This window comes from Hemiscyllium ocellatum, chromosome 34 (genome assembly GCF_020745735.1).
Source record: "Hemiscyllium ocellatum isolate sHemOce1 chromosome 34, sHemOce1.pat.X.cur, whole genome shotgun sequence".
Classification (NCBI taxonomy): Eukaryota; Metazoa; Chordata; class Chondrichthyes; order Orectolobiformes; family Hemiscylliidae; genus Hemiscyllium; species Hemiscyllium ocellatum.
In genome coordinates, this window is record NC_083434.1 from 6,497,368 (window position 1) to 6,515,610 (window position 18,243).

At 41.3% G+C, this 18,243-nt stretch overlaps 1 protein-coding gene across 2 annotated transcripts in view; it reads right to left on the minus strand.

Annotated features, from left to right (window-relative positions):
- The window catches only part of LOC132832270 (protein Jumonji-like), a 447,638-nt gene that overhangs the window by 97,312 nt on the left and 332,083 nt on the right, over nt 1-18,243 (minus strand). For both annotated transcript variants that reach the window (XM_060850122.1, XM_060850121.1), the window contains one exon: nt 11,643-11,822. In XM_060850122.1, the coding sequence (XP_060706105.1) occupies nt 11,643-11,822 (180 nt within the window). The remainder of the gene's footprint in view (nt 1-11,642; nt 11,823-18,243) is intronic.

An 18,243-nucleotide genomic window follows, 5' to 3' on the forward strand; every position in this document is an offset into this window, starting at 1 on the left:
CTAATCTAAATACTGGGCAATATCTCAATTGCATCTGCCGCCATCACACTTCTAGGCAGTACATTTCATAGCTTAACTACTTGCTACTCAGTGAAAAAGATTTGCTTCTTTTGCAATCACTTTAAATCTATACCTTTTGTTCCTTTTAGAAGTTGGAACAGCTTCTCCCCATCCACTCGGTTCAACCCACTCATGATTTTGAAAACCTCAAAAAGACCTTATCTGAACTTACTTCACTCCAAGGAGAACAATAACAACTTTTTCAATCTATCTTCAGAACCCAAGGTCACTGGAACCATTCTTACAAACCAATTCTACACACTCAAAAGAATACATGTTCTTGCTATGATGTGGCACCAAAAGTGGCAATATTTGCTCCCAGGTCCTTCTTAGAACTCTAGTCCTTTCTTGCAACCAAGATACATCACTTCACACATCTCTGCACTAAAACCCATCTACCAATTCCACCAACCTGTCTATGTCCTTCTGGAGTTCTTTACAGTCCTCCATTCAGTTGACAATTCTTCCAAGTTCTCTGACATCTGCTCAAAATGGTTTACCATCTGTCCCTTTATTTAATTTCTTTCTCCTCCCTCTAAAGCACTTTCAAATATGTTCTAAAGGTAAATTAATGCTGGGGGATAACAAATATCGATCATGCGAAGCGATAAAAAGGACAGAATACAATTTATGTGAATGCAAAAACCAAGGATGGGATAACATTAAAGTTACCTGTCTTGAACCAGCATCTAAACAAGGAAACAGAATTAATGTTTCAGGTCAATCACCTTTTCCCTCCACAGATACTAATCTGCCCTGATGAGATTTTCCCTTTTTGTGTTATTTCTGATTGCCAGCAACTTCAGTATTTTATTTTTGTTAACATACAAACAACTAATGCATACTTCTGTTAACAGATACAAAAGTTGTGCTCTTGTTAGAAGAGATTGTCAAAGGGAAAATTAAAAAGCTGGATTTTGCAATACACTTTCATTATACTGTCCTTGGTTCAGATAGTGGTCTCAATGCTCCTTTTTGTGCAATTGCACTTTAGATGACCCCACACTGAATACTACATAGCCAATCAATGAGAAGATTGCAAAATGCGGAGCTCTTACTCAAAAAAAAAGATAAAACCTCAATGCAAGTCAGCACAATGATCTGGATAACAATCCAGAAAAAAAAACTATGGAAAACTATGGGCTAAAAAATAAGTCAATGTGCTAAAAGCAAATCCAAGGCTGACAAACTTGAATTGAGTTCCTTGATGCAGAATGGAGGATTGAGTGGTGTGACAGAGTCGTAGAGGTAAATAGCACACAAACAGACACTTTGGTCCAACTCACCCATGCTGATCAGATGTCCTAAATTAATCTAATCGCATTTGCCAGCACATGCCCTTATCCCTCTAAACCCTTCCTAGTCATATATCAATCCAGATTCCTTTTTAAGTGTTGTAATTGTACAAGCCTGCACCACTCCCTCTAGCAGCTCAATCCATATACACATCAACCTTTTCATGAAAAAGGTACCCCTCAGGTCCCTTTCAAATCTTTCCCCTCTCACCCTAAACCTCCTGTTGTGGACTACCCCACCCACGGAAAAGACCTTGTCTATTTACCCTATCCATGCCCCTGATTTTATAAACCTCTCTCAATAATGTCACCCCTCAGTCTCCGATGCTCCAGGGAAAACAGCCCCAGCCTATTCAGCCTCTCCCTGTAGCTCAAATCCTCTAATCCTTGCAACATCCTTGTAAATCTTTTCTGAATCCTTTCAAGTTTCACAACATCCTTCCTATAGGAGAGAGACCAGAGTTGCACACAATATTCCAAAAGTGGCTTAATCAATGTCCTATACAGCCGCAACATGACCTCCCACCTCCTATACTCAATGTTCTGGCCAATAAAGGCAAGCATATCAAACGTCCGCTTCACTATACTATCTACTTGTGACTCCCCTTGTACAAATGGATTTCCAAAATGAGTTTGTTAAAATACCACACCAGGTTTAGTTAAAAATTAGATGGTAAAGGAACACAGGATTTACATACATGTTACATTAAAGGAAGCAGCAACGTATAGACAGAGCCGTGTCAAGAAACCAACAGAATAAATTTTTTTTTTAAGATTAGATTAGACTTACAGTGTGGAAACAGGCCCTTCGGCCCAACAAGTCCACACCGACCCGCCGAAGCGCAACCCACCCATACCCCTACATTTACCCCTTACCTAACACTACGGGCAATTTAGCTTGGCCAATTCACCTGACCCGCACATCTTTGGACTGTGGGAGGAAACCGGAGCACCCGGAGGAAACCCACGCAGACACGGGGAGAACGTGCAAACTCCACACAGTCAGTCGCCTGAGTCGGGAATTGAACCCGGGTCTACAGGCGCTGTGAGGCAGCAGTGCTAACCACTGTGCCACCGTGCCGCCCACTGTGCCACCGTGCCGCCCACATACATTACACTCTACACATACAATTATTTTAAGGACATTTAAATAATTATCTGAAGCAGGATGTCCTGCAAATTTCCCTATCTTGAAAGAAGAGCCCAACATACAATTCCAAAGACAATAGAAATATTTACAGCCCCCTTAGCCATTACTGCCAATTAACTGATGCTTCTTGGCCTTCTGCTGTGGTTCTCAGCATTACATACACAAATCCTGATTTAATTTTAAGTTGGTCATTTTTTCAGTGGCAGCCAGGGACTAGTCAAGTACCAAAAGGATCTGTGCTTGGACTCCAACTATTCACAATTTGCATTAATGATTTAGATAAGGGAACTAAATGTCATATCTCAAAGTTTGCAGATGACATAAAGCTAGGTGGCAAGGAGAACGGAGAGGAGGATGCAACTGATTTGGAAAAGGTGAGTGATTGGAAAAGTATAATGTTGATAAAAGTGAGGTTATCCACGTTGGTAGCAAAAATGGGAAAGCGGATAGATTGGCAAAGGGAGAGGTGCAATGAGACCTAGGTGTTCTTGTAAACCAGTCACAGAGTAATGTAAGTCTTCATAGTGAGAGGATTTAATGCTGAAGCACGGATGTCTTACTTCAATTGTACAGGGCCCTGGAGTATCACAGGTAGTCTTGGTCTCCTAATCTAAGGATGGATGTTCTAGTTTATGAAGGGAGTGCAATGAAGGTTTACCAGATTGACTCCTGGAAAGGTAGGTCTGACAAATGAAAAAAGAGACTGGATTAGTCTAGTATATATTCACTGAAGTTTACAAGAACTGGGGGGAGGGGGAAGCCACCTTATAGAAACCTCAAATTCTAACATGACTAGATATGGCAAATGCAGGAATTAGGTTTCTGATGATTAGGGAGTCCAGGCACAAGAGTCATAGTCAAAGAACAGCCTCCAACGCTTTCCACAGCCACGCTCAGGAAACCATCCAAGGACAAAACAGCTCACTAGATTTGTACTCTATCACCGCATTAAAACATTCATTCCCTCCATCATCAGCCTCAATTACTGATGAGATGCACTGCAACATTCAGCAAAGCTCCGTTAAGGAAATCACCCAAAGCCTCATACCTCATGAATACCTCATAGAACCATTACAACAGATATCTAGGAACCTGCAAACCACACACTATTCTGATTTGGGACAAAATAGGCATTTGTTAAAATCCAAGAACTTTCTTCCAGAAGTACTAAGCAGAACTATTCCAGATGAATTGCAGCAGTAAAAAGGCAACTCACCGTCACTTCTCAAGAGAAATCTGGATAGGCAAGAAATGTTTGCTTTGCCACTGACACCCATACAACGGAGTACCGTGGCCAATTCTGGGAAATGCGTTTTAACCATACTGCCTCTTGTGGGAGTGTCTAGGAACAGGTGGCACAATCTCAGAATAAGGGGTCACATATTTAAGACAGGATGAGGAGGAATTTCTTCTGAAGGTTGTGAATTTGGGGGATTCTTTACTACAGAGGAATGTTGAGGCTGGATCATTAAGTATATTCAAGGCTGAAAGGAAGACTTTTAATCATTAAGGAATGATTAAGAAATGATTAGTCATGAGAAGGAAGGAAGGAAAATGGAATTGTGGATTATCAGATTAACATATTATTCATGATCTCCACGTGACAGACTTGATGGGCTGAACGACCTCCTTCTGTTGTTTTGATTATGGTTTTATTGAAAATGACAAAGCCTGAGGAGAGTACAGTGGAGATTTGTTTGAATGTTACCAAGGATACACTGTTTTAGTCATGTTCAGAAGAGGAATTTAAAGAAATCAGAAGAATAAAGTCCTACGAATTAAAAGATTTAATAAAATTGTATTTAGGGAGGCTTCTGCAAGATTTCAAAACAACAGGCAGAGGAGGGCACATTGGATTTGCTGAAGTTTAAAAGATGACGACTTCAGAATGACTTTTGCTAAATTTGTTGCAAATGTTAAATAGCTATGTCAAATACCGAAGTGCTTCTCAAAAGATGGTATCTGCCTATCAGTGGTTCCAACAATTACAAAGGTTAATTGGAAGACCACAGCAGGCAAACTAGAAATGGCTTGAAGAATGCGGGCAGGAAATTGTTGAGGTTTTGGCTCAGCATTGGAATCTGAAGAAAAAAACATGAATACTGATAAAATAGATCACATTGGCAGGGATTCAGTTGCAAATTAAACAACTTGAATTAGAATTCCATACAGAAGACAAAGAAAAAGGAGCCAGGAATAAGAGAGGAAAAGGACAGCATCTGATGTGGTTGTCAAACAAAAAACTGCAACTTCCCCTGCGAGCTACCAAAGAGTGCTGCAGGAGAGAGAGAAAGTCTCTGGTCAAAGAGGTGCAACATACTGCCATTTCAGGAATCTGGGAGACTCATGCCAGACAAGAAGTAGAATCAGAGACACAGGTTGCACTGCTGAATTTAGAAATGCTACAAAATCTAAAAGACAACACCTGGAGACATTCCAGGTTAATTCCAATAAAGTCATATTGAACTCTGCTTCTCTCAAATGCTGCTTAGTTTCTCCAGAAATTTATACTTTAATTTCACTCTAAGTTATTATTCAGTGAGATGAGAAAACCCGAACCTGCTGGAAGCTAGTTATAACTGGGCTGTTTGTTATTAGGACAATGCGGTGTAATGTACAATCATAGTACGAGTGCTTTGAAAGTTAGAAGGGGGGGGGGGAGTTCTTTCCTGTCTTTTAAAGTTTATATTACCTGAGAAAAAATGTTTAGCCAATGTTTACTTTAATTGATTGTTACAGTGTAAGTCTTAAAACTTGAAATTGTGTCAGTTGATCCCTTCAGCCAGTGAGTGGAAGGCCAATAACTTTTCAAATGTTTTGTGTGTTTAAAATGTTTATAACAAAAGAAATAGCACTGGAGAACGTAATTAGGCAAAGAGCTAACAAAACCCTGGACTAAGTGATATACATACTTAGATTTTGAAAGGATTTTAGCTGTAGAGTTATAGGATGTATTTATTTTGATCTTCCAGAATCCCTTGCAATCTACAACAGTTTGAAGATTTGAAGATTTACCAACAGCATGGTGGCTCAGTGGTTAGCACTGCTGCCTCACAGCACAAGGGTCCCAGGTTCAATTCCAGCCTTGGGGGACTGTCGGTGTGGAGTTTGTATACGTGGGTTTCCTTTGGTTTCCTCCCACAATCTAAAGATATGAATGTAGGGGAATGGGTCTGGGTGGGTTGCTCTTCAGAGGGCCAGTGTGGACTTGTTGGACCGAGGGACCTGTTTCCACGCTGTTGGGAATCAAATCATAAGAATAGTTGTTTTTGGGGCGGCACAGTGGCACAGTGGTTAGCACTGCTGGCTCACAGCACCAGAGACCCGGGTTCAATTCCCGATTCAGGTAACTGACTGTGTGGAGTTTGCACATTCTTCCTGTGTCTGTATGGGTTTCCTCCGGGTGCTGCGGTTTCCTCCCACAGTCCAAAGATGTGCAGGTCAGGTGAATTGGCCAAGCTAAATTGCCCGTAGTGTTAGGTAAATGTCGGGGAATGGGTGGGTTGCGCTTCGGCGGGTCGGTGTGGACTTGTTGGGCCGGAGGACCCGTTTCCACACTGTAAGTAATCTAATCTAAATGTAACTAAATTATACTATTTACTTCCTACCGATTAAATATCCAAACTGTTCTTCTCAATTTTTGCTGCCTCCACCCCTCTTCTTAAATGGCATTGTTGTTAGCTACATTTCAAATCTTCACAGCCAACAATTAAATTTAAAACTTGCCCAATGGATTGAAACCATACTGACATGACATTTACCCAGTGTCAGAGGCAATTATTACAACTTGCTGCCTCTCTAATGCCTGTTTGACCTGTACAGTAAAAATCTTGTATTTGTAAGTTAGGCTCCATTGGATATAGTATATCCAGACAGTAAATGCAAACTCTACACGATCAGCTAATTTCTTCTTTTCAAATCTTTGGTTTCAGTGAAAAAATGAATTATTATGAAGCTTGTTTTTTAATTTTCAGAATTAAACTAAGTCTAAAACATCACAACACAAAAACATGCATGATCAGAGACAAAAAAAATACAGCTGTGTATCAATTGAAGACAGTGACAGTACTTCTTACACCTACTGCGCAATGTCAGGATCCAGCAAGTTTGCCTTTGTTAAGAGTGGACACTTTCATAACTGGAAACCAAATTAATCAAAGTCCTTACTTCTCTCCATCTGTAGGTTTGATGATGCAAAACAACCACTTTTATTTTTACATCTGCTGTCAGAACGTGGCTCCAGTTACCAAGATACTATTTATTCCTTGCTTTTAATTGGCCTTGAGAAAGTAGAGACATAGCTCCTTGAATAATTATAATTCATGCAGTGAAGACAAAGCACTGAATTTTAGCATTTGACTTAGCGATCATGATGCTTGCTTACTTTTCCTTCAAAGTGGTGAAGTTCATGGATGTGGGAAGTATTACTGAAGTCATCTAGGTGAAATGCCGCACAAGTACATTGGGTAGATTGTACATATTGTAGTCACAGTATGTAAGTGTTTGTAGCAGATGGACTTTTAATCTAGTGGATGTATGTCAACGTTTTGTTTTACTTGGTATTGAACTTATGGAGTTCTTTCACACAGCTGAGGAAGTAGTATAGTTGAATTTTCACATTAACAATCAATTCAAAGGCTTCAGTTGAGGCAGTCTAACACTTCCAGAAATGAATTGCTCATTGTTCTGAGGAAAGGTCACCTGACCTGAAACGTTAACTGTTTTCTCTTAACAAATGCGGTCAGGTTTGCTGAGCTTTTCCCGCAATTTTTGTTTTTGTTGCTCATTGTAGAAATTTAGTATGTAAGTGATGGCCTGACTTGGATAACCAGTCATAATTTCAGCAAGAAACAAGGGATGAGAAAACATTTTTCTCTCAGAGGTTTGAGCATCCTTGGAACTCCCTTCCTTTAAAGGCTGTGGATGAAGAATTTTTAATATCTTTAAGGCCAAGATGGAGAGATTCTTCATTATCAAGAGAATGAAAGATTACTTGGAATATGCAGCAATGCAGACTAGAGGTTAAATCAGATCAGCCACAATCGTACTGGTTAACAGAGCAGGCTTGAAGGGTTGAGCCATCTACTCTTCCTCGTTGATCGTATGTTCGCAAACAATTTCAGACAAGTGCTCTTTTTTCATGTAGTGTCAGTGCGAGTGCTCCAAAAACTGTCAGCTGGTGAAGTTCGCGGCACGGTGGTTAGCACAGCAGCCTCACAGCACCAGAGACCTGGGTTCAATTCCCACCATGGGCACTGTCTGTGTGGAGTTTGCACGTTCTCCCCGTGTCTGCGTGGGTTTCCTCCGGGTGCTCCGGTTTCCTCCCACAGTCCAAAAATGTGCAGGTCATGCTAAATTGCCCGTAGTGTTAGGTGAAGGTAAAATGTAGGGGAATGGGTCTGAGTGGGTTGCTCTTCAGAGGGTCGGTGTGGACTAGTTGGGCCGAAGGGCCTGTTTCCACACTAAGTTATCTAATCTAATTCTTTGAGGACGATGTTTTCAGGAAGCTCAATAAGTAATAGTACATGAAGTTGCTCAAGGACTCAATATCCGAGCTAAATATCCTGCTGACATGAACATAGATATCTACTATGTGTATGAGGCAATTCTTGAACAGAAATACATTGCCCTTGAAGATTATTTTCTGAACTAGACTTCCAGGGAACAAGGAAAACTTTGAAGAAACACCACCAAGGGTGTAATATCAATCTTCCATTTGAACTACTTGAGATTCAGTGAATAACTTCATGTCTAACTTTATGGCTGATCATTCACCCCCATGGCCTATCAACAAAATATCATGGCATCATTCTTGGTAGTAGATTGATTACCAACATCTCTAGAACACTGAGCCTAAGGTCAAGTTAATAGTGAGTCTGAAAAGGAAGCTGGGTACTCTGCAGTTCTCTGGCAAGTTAGAAGTGGAGGAGGAATAAGGGAGAGGATTAAGTAGTAGATATTCAAATAAAAACAAGTCAAAAATCACGGTTATCTACTGAACAGGTTAGTTCTTATACAATAAAGAAACATGTTTTAACAAATGCTATTGCCTAGCTATAAACAATTATTGGAGAAACTGACCACTGCAGATGCTAGAGATCAGAGCCAAGAAGTGTGGTGCTGGAAAAGCACAGGTCAGGCAGCATCCAAGGAGCAGGAAAGTCGACATTTTGAGCATAAGCTTTTCATCAGGAATGTGGGGGAGGCCCAGTGGGACTGAGAGATCAATGAGAGGGCGGAAGGGCTGGGGAAAGATAGTATGGGAATGCGATAGATAGATGAAGGTGGGATGATGGTGATAGGTCGGAGTGGAGGGTGGAACAGATAGGTGGGAAAGGTGACAGATAGGTAGGAAGTCCAAGAGGGTGGTGCCAAGTTGGAGGGTTTGATCTGGGATAAGGTGAGGGAGGGTAGATGAGGAAACTGGTGAAATCAACATTGAACCCCTGTGATTAATAGACAATAGATTCATGAGTAGGCCATTCAACCCATCGAGCCAGCACCACCATTCATTATGATCATGGCTGATCATCCACAATCAGTATCCTGTTCTTGCCTTATCCTCATAACCCTTGATTCCACTATCATTAACAGCTTTATCCATCTCTTTCTTGAAAGTATCCAGAGACTTGACCTCCACTTCTGGAGCAGAGCATTCCATATATCCACCACTCTGGGTGAAAACGTTTCTCCTTAACTCTGTTCTAAATGGCCTAACCCTTATTTTTAAACTATGCTCTCTGGTTCTGGACTCACCCATCAGCGGAAACATGCTTCCTGCCTCCAGAGTGCCCAATCCTATAATAATCTTATACGTCGCATTCATACCTCTCATCCTTCTAAGCTCAAGTGTATACAAGCCCAGTCACTCCAATCTTCCAATCCTGCCACTCCGGGAATTGACCTCGCGAACATAAGCTGCATTCCTTCAATAGCCAGAATGTCCTTTCTCAAATTTGGAGACCAAAACTGCACACACTACTCACCAGGGCCCTGTACAGCTGCAGAAGGACCTCTTTGCTCCTATACTCAATTCCTCTTGTTATGAAGGCCAGCGTGCCTTTAGCTTTCTTCACTGCCTGCTGTACCTGCATGCTTGCTTTCATTGACTGATGTACAAGAACACCTAGATCTCACTGTACTTCCCCTTTGCCCAACTTGACTCAATTTAGACAGTAATCTGCCTTCCTGTTCTTGCCACCAAAGTGGATAACCAAACAGTTATCCACATTAAACTGCATCTGCCATGCATCCGTCCACTCACCTAGCCTGTCCAAGTCACCCTGTATTCTCATAACATCCTCCTCACATTTCATCCTGCCACCCAGTTTTGGTTGGAGGATCCGCCCTCTTCCCGGACCTCTCCATCTCCATTTCTGGCAACCGACTCAACACGAACATTTACTTTAAACCCACAAACTCCCATAGCTACCTGGACTACACCTCCTCCCATCCTACCTCCTGTAAAAACACTATCCCTTACTCCCAACTCTTCCAGCTTTGCTGCCTGTGCTTCCCCAGGATGACCAATTCTACCACAGAACATCCCAGATGTCCTCCTCCTTCAAGGACCGCAATTTCCCCTCTCACGCGGGAAACGATCCCTTCCAGGACATCTCCTCCACTTCTTGCATCTCTGCCCTTGAACCCCACCCCACCTATTGCAACAGGGACAGAACCCCCAGCCCTCACCTTCCAAATACAACACAACATCCTATGCCATTTCCGCCACCTACAAACAGACCGCAACACCAGAGATATACTTCCATCCCCATATGCACTGCACAGAGACCATTCCCTCCGCGAGTCCCTTGTTAGGTGCATGACCCCACCAAACCATCCCTTGCCACCATGACATGTAAAACCTACACCCACACCTCCCCCTACACCTCCAAGCAAGGCCCCAAAGGATCTTTCGAGATGCGGCAGAGACTTTGCTGCACCTCCACACATGTTGATTAGATAGGATGCCAACTTGCAGAACATTTCAGAGAAAATCTAGGGGATTCACACACTAAACAACCCCAACTTCCTGTGGCTGACCACTTCAATTCCCTCTTCCACTCTGCCAAGAACATGCAAGTCCTGGGCCTCCTCTACCGCCAGATTGTAGTCACCTGACACCTGCAGGAAGAATGCCTCATCATCCGCCTTGAGATCCTCCAATCAGTTGGGATCAATGTTGATTTCTCCAGATTTCTCATCTCCCCTCCCCCACCTTATCCCAGATCCAACCCTCCAACTCAGCACCAATCTCTTGAACTGTCCTACCTATCCATCTTCTTTCCCACATATCCGCTCCACCCTTCGCTCTGACCGATCACCGTCACCCCCACCTTCATCTACCTATTGCATCCCCAGCTACCTTTCCCGCAGCACCACCCAATGTTCATTTTTCTCTCAGCTCCCTTGGACCTCCCACATTCTTCAGGAAGAACTTTTGCTCGAAACGTCAACTCTCCTGCTCCTCAAATGCTGCTTGACTGGTCATGCTTTTCCAGTACACCTTTTGACTATAAACAATTATCATACATACACTGTAGGATAATATAAAACATTGACCATGGACATTACTATGGTTCAACAACATTCCTTAGGGGAGAGTATACCACAGCCTCTTCCCTCTTGCTCAAGAAAAGCAAACAGTGCAACTAATACATATTTGAGGGCAATGAAAAAAAAGGAAGCTGATCAAGGACAAAAGAAAATTAAACAGAAATTAATTTTATACAAGGATCAAATTAGCATGGTTGAATCACTGACTGCGTAAAATTCTAAATCAATACTCTAAGTCGACTCTGACTAGGTATTTACATGCAAGAAGACGAACAAGGAAGTTCTACATCACCTGTCACTATATTCTTTCATCCATTAACGGATATTTATTCAGTACAAGTGTACTCTATATTATGCAGCTCTGAAAAATGAATACTTGGTATTTCAGCTTTTCACACTAATGTATTTTATAATCTCTTGACAGCTGGGAGATTCTTTTGGCAATAAAACTAAATTTAAAAAGATAAACTTTGATGGTTTGCTTGGCTCCATTAAATGCGCATAGCAATGCAGCAGACCTTCTATCAAGGTTGACATGTAGCCCTCAGTTACTAGTTTCAATAGTTATTAAATTAACCTACCATGACCATTGAGGACTTGTTTACCCTGTGGTTTTCCTTTCCTAGGTGTTGAATGGCATGAAGATGAAGCATTGTTTGGAAGTGTTTTGACATCTTCGCATTCATCATCCTCTTCTACTTCATCAATGTCATCCTGCGAACTTCCAAAGTACATCATGTTGTTCGGCAGGGCAGGAGAGCCTGAGTACGTGTAAACAAAACAATGTTTTATTTTTCCCTTCCATGTTGCTCATATTAAATGGTGCACAAAGAACTACCATGTTTGACAGTACATTACCCATTTGTAACTGAACTCTCTGAAACACTGCATTTCTGCATACAGTCTAAAGGGAAAACACCTAAAACAAATGAATCTGCCAAGCAAAACAAATCATTTCATACATAAATGAAGTCAGGCCCAATGATGAATAAAAATGCCAATTTTGCTACAAAAGATCCAAGAAATGTTTGCCAATGTTTAGGAGATAAATTTGTGATTTTTGTACAAAGCCATAATTCTGTGAACTTGCACATATTTCATTAAATAGTGTAAAGCATGAGACAAAAACATGTTGATGATGTTTGGCCTTCACAAATAATTAAATGTTACGGTTAGGATTGACAAATGAGACATGAAGGAATAATGCAGCTATGTAAAGCACACTTACTAAAACAATATTTTAAGAAACACTAGAAATGTAAGTGGTTGAGACTGGAAAAGATGCTTTCAGCACAAGCAACTCTGTGGAAGTTCTATGGAGGTTTTGCTTTTGAAATAAATAACAAAAAGTAGTCAAAAAATTTCCAGACTTGACGATTCTACTAAAACAGGAAATGAGCCAGATAATGGAAGACGACGACAATCAAATTTTCAGAAACATTCAGCACTTCAGGCATTTGAGCAGATGCAATTCATGTGGATATGAGGAGAACACTTACTCAAAAGACCAACTTTATATTGTGTGGCTGCTTTCCTGAAACGTGAAGGGATTTAGAGATAATCATGAGGAGGAACTAACCACTGGTTAGTTATTGAGTAATCATGTTTAGCATCAAAGGTTTTGTTTTAACATTGTTTCATGCCAGGTCTGATATGGGGTCATATGACCCAACTAACATAATTGTGGAGTGATCTTCCCTCTGCAGCTTAAAGCTACTCTTTCGGCCACTTCTGCTTATGAGAAGGATTCAGGAGGGTCAACGAGCAGCCAAGTTGTGGAAATGGTTGAATGACAGGAGGAGATCCAGCAAAACAGGCGAAGATGCACTGGATGCAAGTAGAAAAGGTTAATAAAAACAATCACAACAAACTAAATGAGTGCTGTTATGGAACAAAATGCTGCAGGTTGAAGTAATCAAATTAGACTGAGGTGTGTACGCGTCCGTGCATGTATCTCTAGCTGTCTGGGATACTAATTTGACTCAGAAATGGGATATGCAGTGGAGATAAAATTGCTGGTGATGAACAGACAACTGCAAAAGAAATGCCAAGTCGGTCTGACAGGCAGAGTGCTTCCTGTCAAGTTACACACAAGGGAGCTCAGAAAGTTTGGATGGCATTTATTTTAATGCAGGGAATATTGCAAGTAAGGCAAATGAGTTAAGGGTGGTGATTAACCCCAAGGGAATATAATCATATCGAACACAGAAACACATAGCTAAGGAAGAGGCAGGTCCGGCAGTTCAATATTCCAGAGTCTAGAATCTTCAGGTGAGACATACAGGGGTGGATGAGGTAATAGTGTCACAATATTGATCAAGGAGTCACTTATTGCATGACAATGAGGAGGGATCATATCTTAGAAGGCTCCTACATATTGGCCGAACCAAAGGAAAAGGTTAAATCACACTTTTGGCAGTGTACTACTGTTGCAAAGTTAATGTGTAAAAATGGTAAAATTGTAAAATGGAGGAAAGCATTGTGTGGTCTCTTTAAAAGATGGTGTTCTTTTCAGTGCTCAGAGTTAAAATGGATGCCTGAAACAAGCAGTTAAAGTGCAGGTGCATAGATTGAAACAGTTTGTATCGAACAGCTAAACAGCATTTTACTATGACAACAAGTCTTTTTAAAATTTAGCCAATTAATTTAAACCAATCACTTAGAGACTGAAAGCCAATTAAATTTAAATCTGAAAGTGCTGACAACCTTGCAAAGAAATTAATATGTCAGCACGGGTATAAAGACAGAGGCAACTGGACAGAGAGGAGACATGGCACTCTTGGATAATAAACAATTAAGGCAGCATTTCGGACATAGGAAGATGATGGAAGAAGCACTGAGCCCAGTTGCTGTCACTTTGTTATAGGAAGATTATTATTAAGCTGGAGGGATTTACCAAGATGACGCTGGGTACGGAGGATCTGAGTTACAAGGAGAAGTTGGGATTTTTCTCACTGAGACATAGTAGGTGAAGGGGTGACCTTATAAAATCATGAGGGGTAAATACATGAGATGAATGGCAAGTGTCTTTTCAAGGTTTGTGCGAAGATTTGTAGCTCGGGTGCTCATTGTTGTGGTTCTGTTCGCCGAGCTGGAAGTTTTTGTTGCAACAAAAACTTCCAGCTCGGCGAACAGAACCACAACAAGTGTCTTTTCCTTAGAATGGAGGATTTTAAGAATAGGGAGCATATTTTTAAGGTGAGGGGAGAAAGATTTTAGAAAAGACATGGTGTGCAATTTTTTTTCTTTTACAGAGGCGTTTGTTTGGAATGAACTCCTACAGGAAGTGGTGAATATGGGTACAATTACATTCAAAAGATATTCACATAAAATAGGAAATTTTGGAGGGATGTGGGCCAAACGCAAGCAGTTGGGATCAGTTTAGTTTGGACTTGTGGTGGACGTGGACTGGTTGGACTAAAGGGTATGATTCCATGGTGTACAACTCTCTGACTCTACAATGGGTTAAGCACCTGTTTTCATACAGTAAGGCTCAATGACTAAGGAACGTAAATAAAGCAATAAGCAGGAAGGAAGTGATAAATGGGACATTTTAAATGAGCAAATTAACCAAATCAGGACAAAACATTTATTAAATATTGGGACAGCTTCCTTAGCTGAAGCAATTGTCTGAACCAGTGCCTATTCAAAGAGGGAATGAGGCAAAAAGTAGGCTAATTCACCAATTAGCCTAACATCAATTCTTGGAAAAACATTTGAATCAGTTGCTAAGGAAGTAATAGCATCACATTTGGAAAACCATAATCTAATCAAGCAGAGTCAACATGGCTTTATGAAAGGGAAATTGTGTCTGACTAATAAGATTTTTTTTCTAAAAAATGAAGTCTCAAGCAGAGTGGATAGAGGGGAACCAATAACTGTACTGCTTGTGTATTTCCAGAAGGTGTTCAACAAGGTACCTCACAAAAGGTTAAGTTATGAAATGAAAGTCCTGAGGGGTTGGAGATAGCCAATTCTTTATCCATGGCAATGTACTAACGGGCAGGAAACAGCAAATAGGATAAGGGTTTTTTTTCCCCAGATTGGCAACTTGTGTTTTGAAGCTGAAGGCATATACTGTACTTTTAAGAGAAAGTGAATGTTGTTCAACACTGACAGCTTACAAGAGCAGTCTCAGAGTGTACTGGAAAATTGAAAAGATGTAACATTCGACTGTGTAATAGATACCGGAGTTGATTGCTGTTTTGACAATTTAAACTTGTTAAATTCAAATAATGTCCCAGGATACTAAAACCCAATTATTGTTTCACCAACATCAAACCAATGGGACAATGCGATGTTGGGGAAAAGGCAGGCATTTTGAAAATCAGACAGACTAACTGCTATCAAGAGAGATTCAAGACATTGGCACACTCTCTATCAAAAGTGGCTTTTCAGATGAAACATTTTCACAGTAAAACGAAAGACAACTACCCGGAGAGATCTTCGGGCCGGAAGGAGGCACTGACGATGATAGCCGCCTTACTATCATTAGTTTTTGCTTCTTGTTGTGACTTGAAAGAAAGATGAAGGGGTCAAGGTTTAGTTAGCGGACACCCTGTTTGATGTAATGGTGCAGGAAAAACATGAACAGACAGAGTTGCTTAGTACTGAAAGGCTAATGGACTTAAAAAAGAAAGATGAGACAATAAAACACATACACACACACACACATATATATATTATATATATATATATGGGTGCATACTTAGAAAATAATGTATTTTGGAGGGTTATTACGTTAAAGATAGAATGCTGAGATGAAAATGGAGACCACGGCAAGTTAGTGCAGAGGAGAAATGGGCAGAAGCGCACCAGATTGTGTGGCCGGTAGCATACAGACAGGAAGTGTTATGGGTAGCACATGAATTACCAACAGGTGGTCACCTAAGTGCGAGGAAGACTCGGGCAAAAGTACAAAAGCATTTCTATTGGCCTGGACTACGCAAGGATGTGGTTAAATTTTGCCATACATGCCAAATGGTAGGTAAGCCACAGGCAGGAACAAAACCAGCACCTTTATTGCCAATTCCCGCATTCGAAGAACTTTTCAAGCAGGTTATGATTGACTGTGTAGGTCCTCTTCACAGTACTTGCTCACCATAATGGAGGGGCCTACCAGATTTCCAGAGGCAATTCCATTACGGAGTATTAAAGCAAAAATGATGGTAGAGGATTTAGTAGCTTTCTTCACGCAGTATGGGCTGCCCAGAGAGATTCAGACAGATCAAGGGTCTAATTTTACTGCTAGTCTGTTTAAGGAAGCCATGGGTAGCTGAGGCATACAGCACTTTAAACCAAATGCGTATCATCCTGAATCTTAGGGAGCTTTGGAAAAGTGGCATGAAGACCATGTTGAGAGCGTACTGTCAGGATTACCCAAATGATTGGGATAAATGTATCCCATTCGTACTGTTTGCCATTAGAAATGCCCCAAATGAATCTACTCAGTTTACTCCCCAAGTTAATATTCAGGCATGAAGCGTGAGGGCCTTTGAAATTAATTAAACAAACATTGACAGAACCAAAGTTGGAGATCTTACACTTGGACATTGTATCTGAGCTGAGGGAGACAGTAAACCCAGTAGGTGAGTTAGCTAAACAGCTCCTGAAGACGGCACCGTATAGAACGAAACAGGTGGCAGATAAAAGGCTTTGAAAGTTGGATGTTTTCCTGTGGGGATTGTTACCAGTGGTAGGAGATACCTTCAAAGCCTGGTTTAGTGATCCCCATCAAATTTGAGAGAAAAAATGTTAATCATGTAAATAATCTGGTAAAGATGTCAGATAGAAAAAAAAACTGTATCGGGTATGTTATGTGAATATTAGATTAGATTAGATTAGACTTACAGTGTGGAAACAGGCCCTTCGGCCCAACAAGTCCACACCGACCCGCCGAAGCGCAACCCACCCAGACCCCTACATTTACCCCTTACCTAACACTATGGGCAATTTAGCTTGGCCAATTCACCTGACCCGCACATCTTTGTGACTGTGGGAGGAAACCGGAGCACCCGGAGGAAACCCACGCAGACACGGGGAGAACGTGCAAACTCCACACAGTCAGTCGCCTGAGTCGGGAATTGAACCCGGGTCTACAGGCGCTGTGAGGCAGCAGTGCTAACCACTGTGCCACCGTGCCGCCCACTAATATGTTGAAACCTTACCATAACAGAGAGATCAGAATAAGGAATCAAATCCCAATGTCATGGAGTCTGATGTGCCTCAAAATATGTTAAACAGTGAGGAGGTCCTTGAGGAGTGGGACAGGATAGTGAACAATCTGTCTCAGGAGCAAAAAAACCAAGCTGAAAGGTTTGTTGTAACACATGCAGGAATAGGATCGGGAGGACTAATATAATTGTGCATGAGGTGGAAGTAGGGAATGATATTCCGATAAAACAATACCCCTACAGACTTAATACTTTCAAAGCCACACAGGAACAAAAGGAAGTGAATGTGATGCTCAACAAAAGATATCACTGAACAGAGTCAGAGCAAGTGGAGTTCGCTGATCGTGTTAGTTCCCAAACTGATGGGACTCAACGATTTTGTATGGACTATCGGAAGGTAAACGCCAGCACAAAATCAGACTCATACCCAATACCAAGATTGGAGGATTGTATACAGCACGTTGGACAAGCCGGTTACATCACAAAGTTGGACTTACTGTGTGATTATTGGTGGGTACCTTGATCAGAGAAAGTGAAAGAAGTTTTGGCGTTTATAACCCCAAATGGGCTCTATCAATTCACAGTGATGCCTTTTGGAATAAAGAACGCACCGGCCACATTCCAAAGACTCATGAACAGTGTGGTTGGCTTAACAAACTGTGCAGTTTATCTAGATGATGTAGTGACCTTTAGCGAATCATGGAAAGATCACATGGTACAGTTGGCAGAGCTCTTTGAACAATTACAAGAAGCAAAACTGATAATAAACTTAAACAAAACTGAATTCCCGAAGGTAGAGGTGACATTCTTGAGACATAACTTCAGTTATGGAACAAACATGAAGGACCCCAAGGAACACGAAGACGAAGACCATTGAGGAATTTCCATAACCATCTTCAAAGAAAAAAGGTGCTTCGATATTTGGGACTAAGCGATTCTACCAGAAGTTTGTTCCAAACTTCAGCAGCGTGGTGGCACTGCTAGCAGATTTACGAAAGAACAACACAAA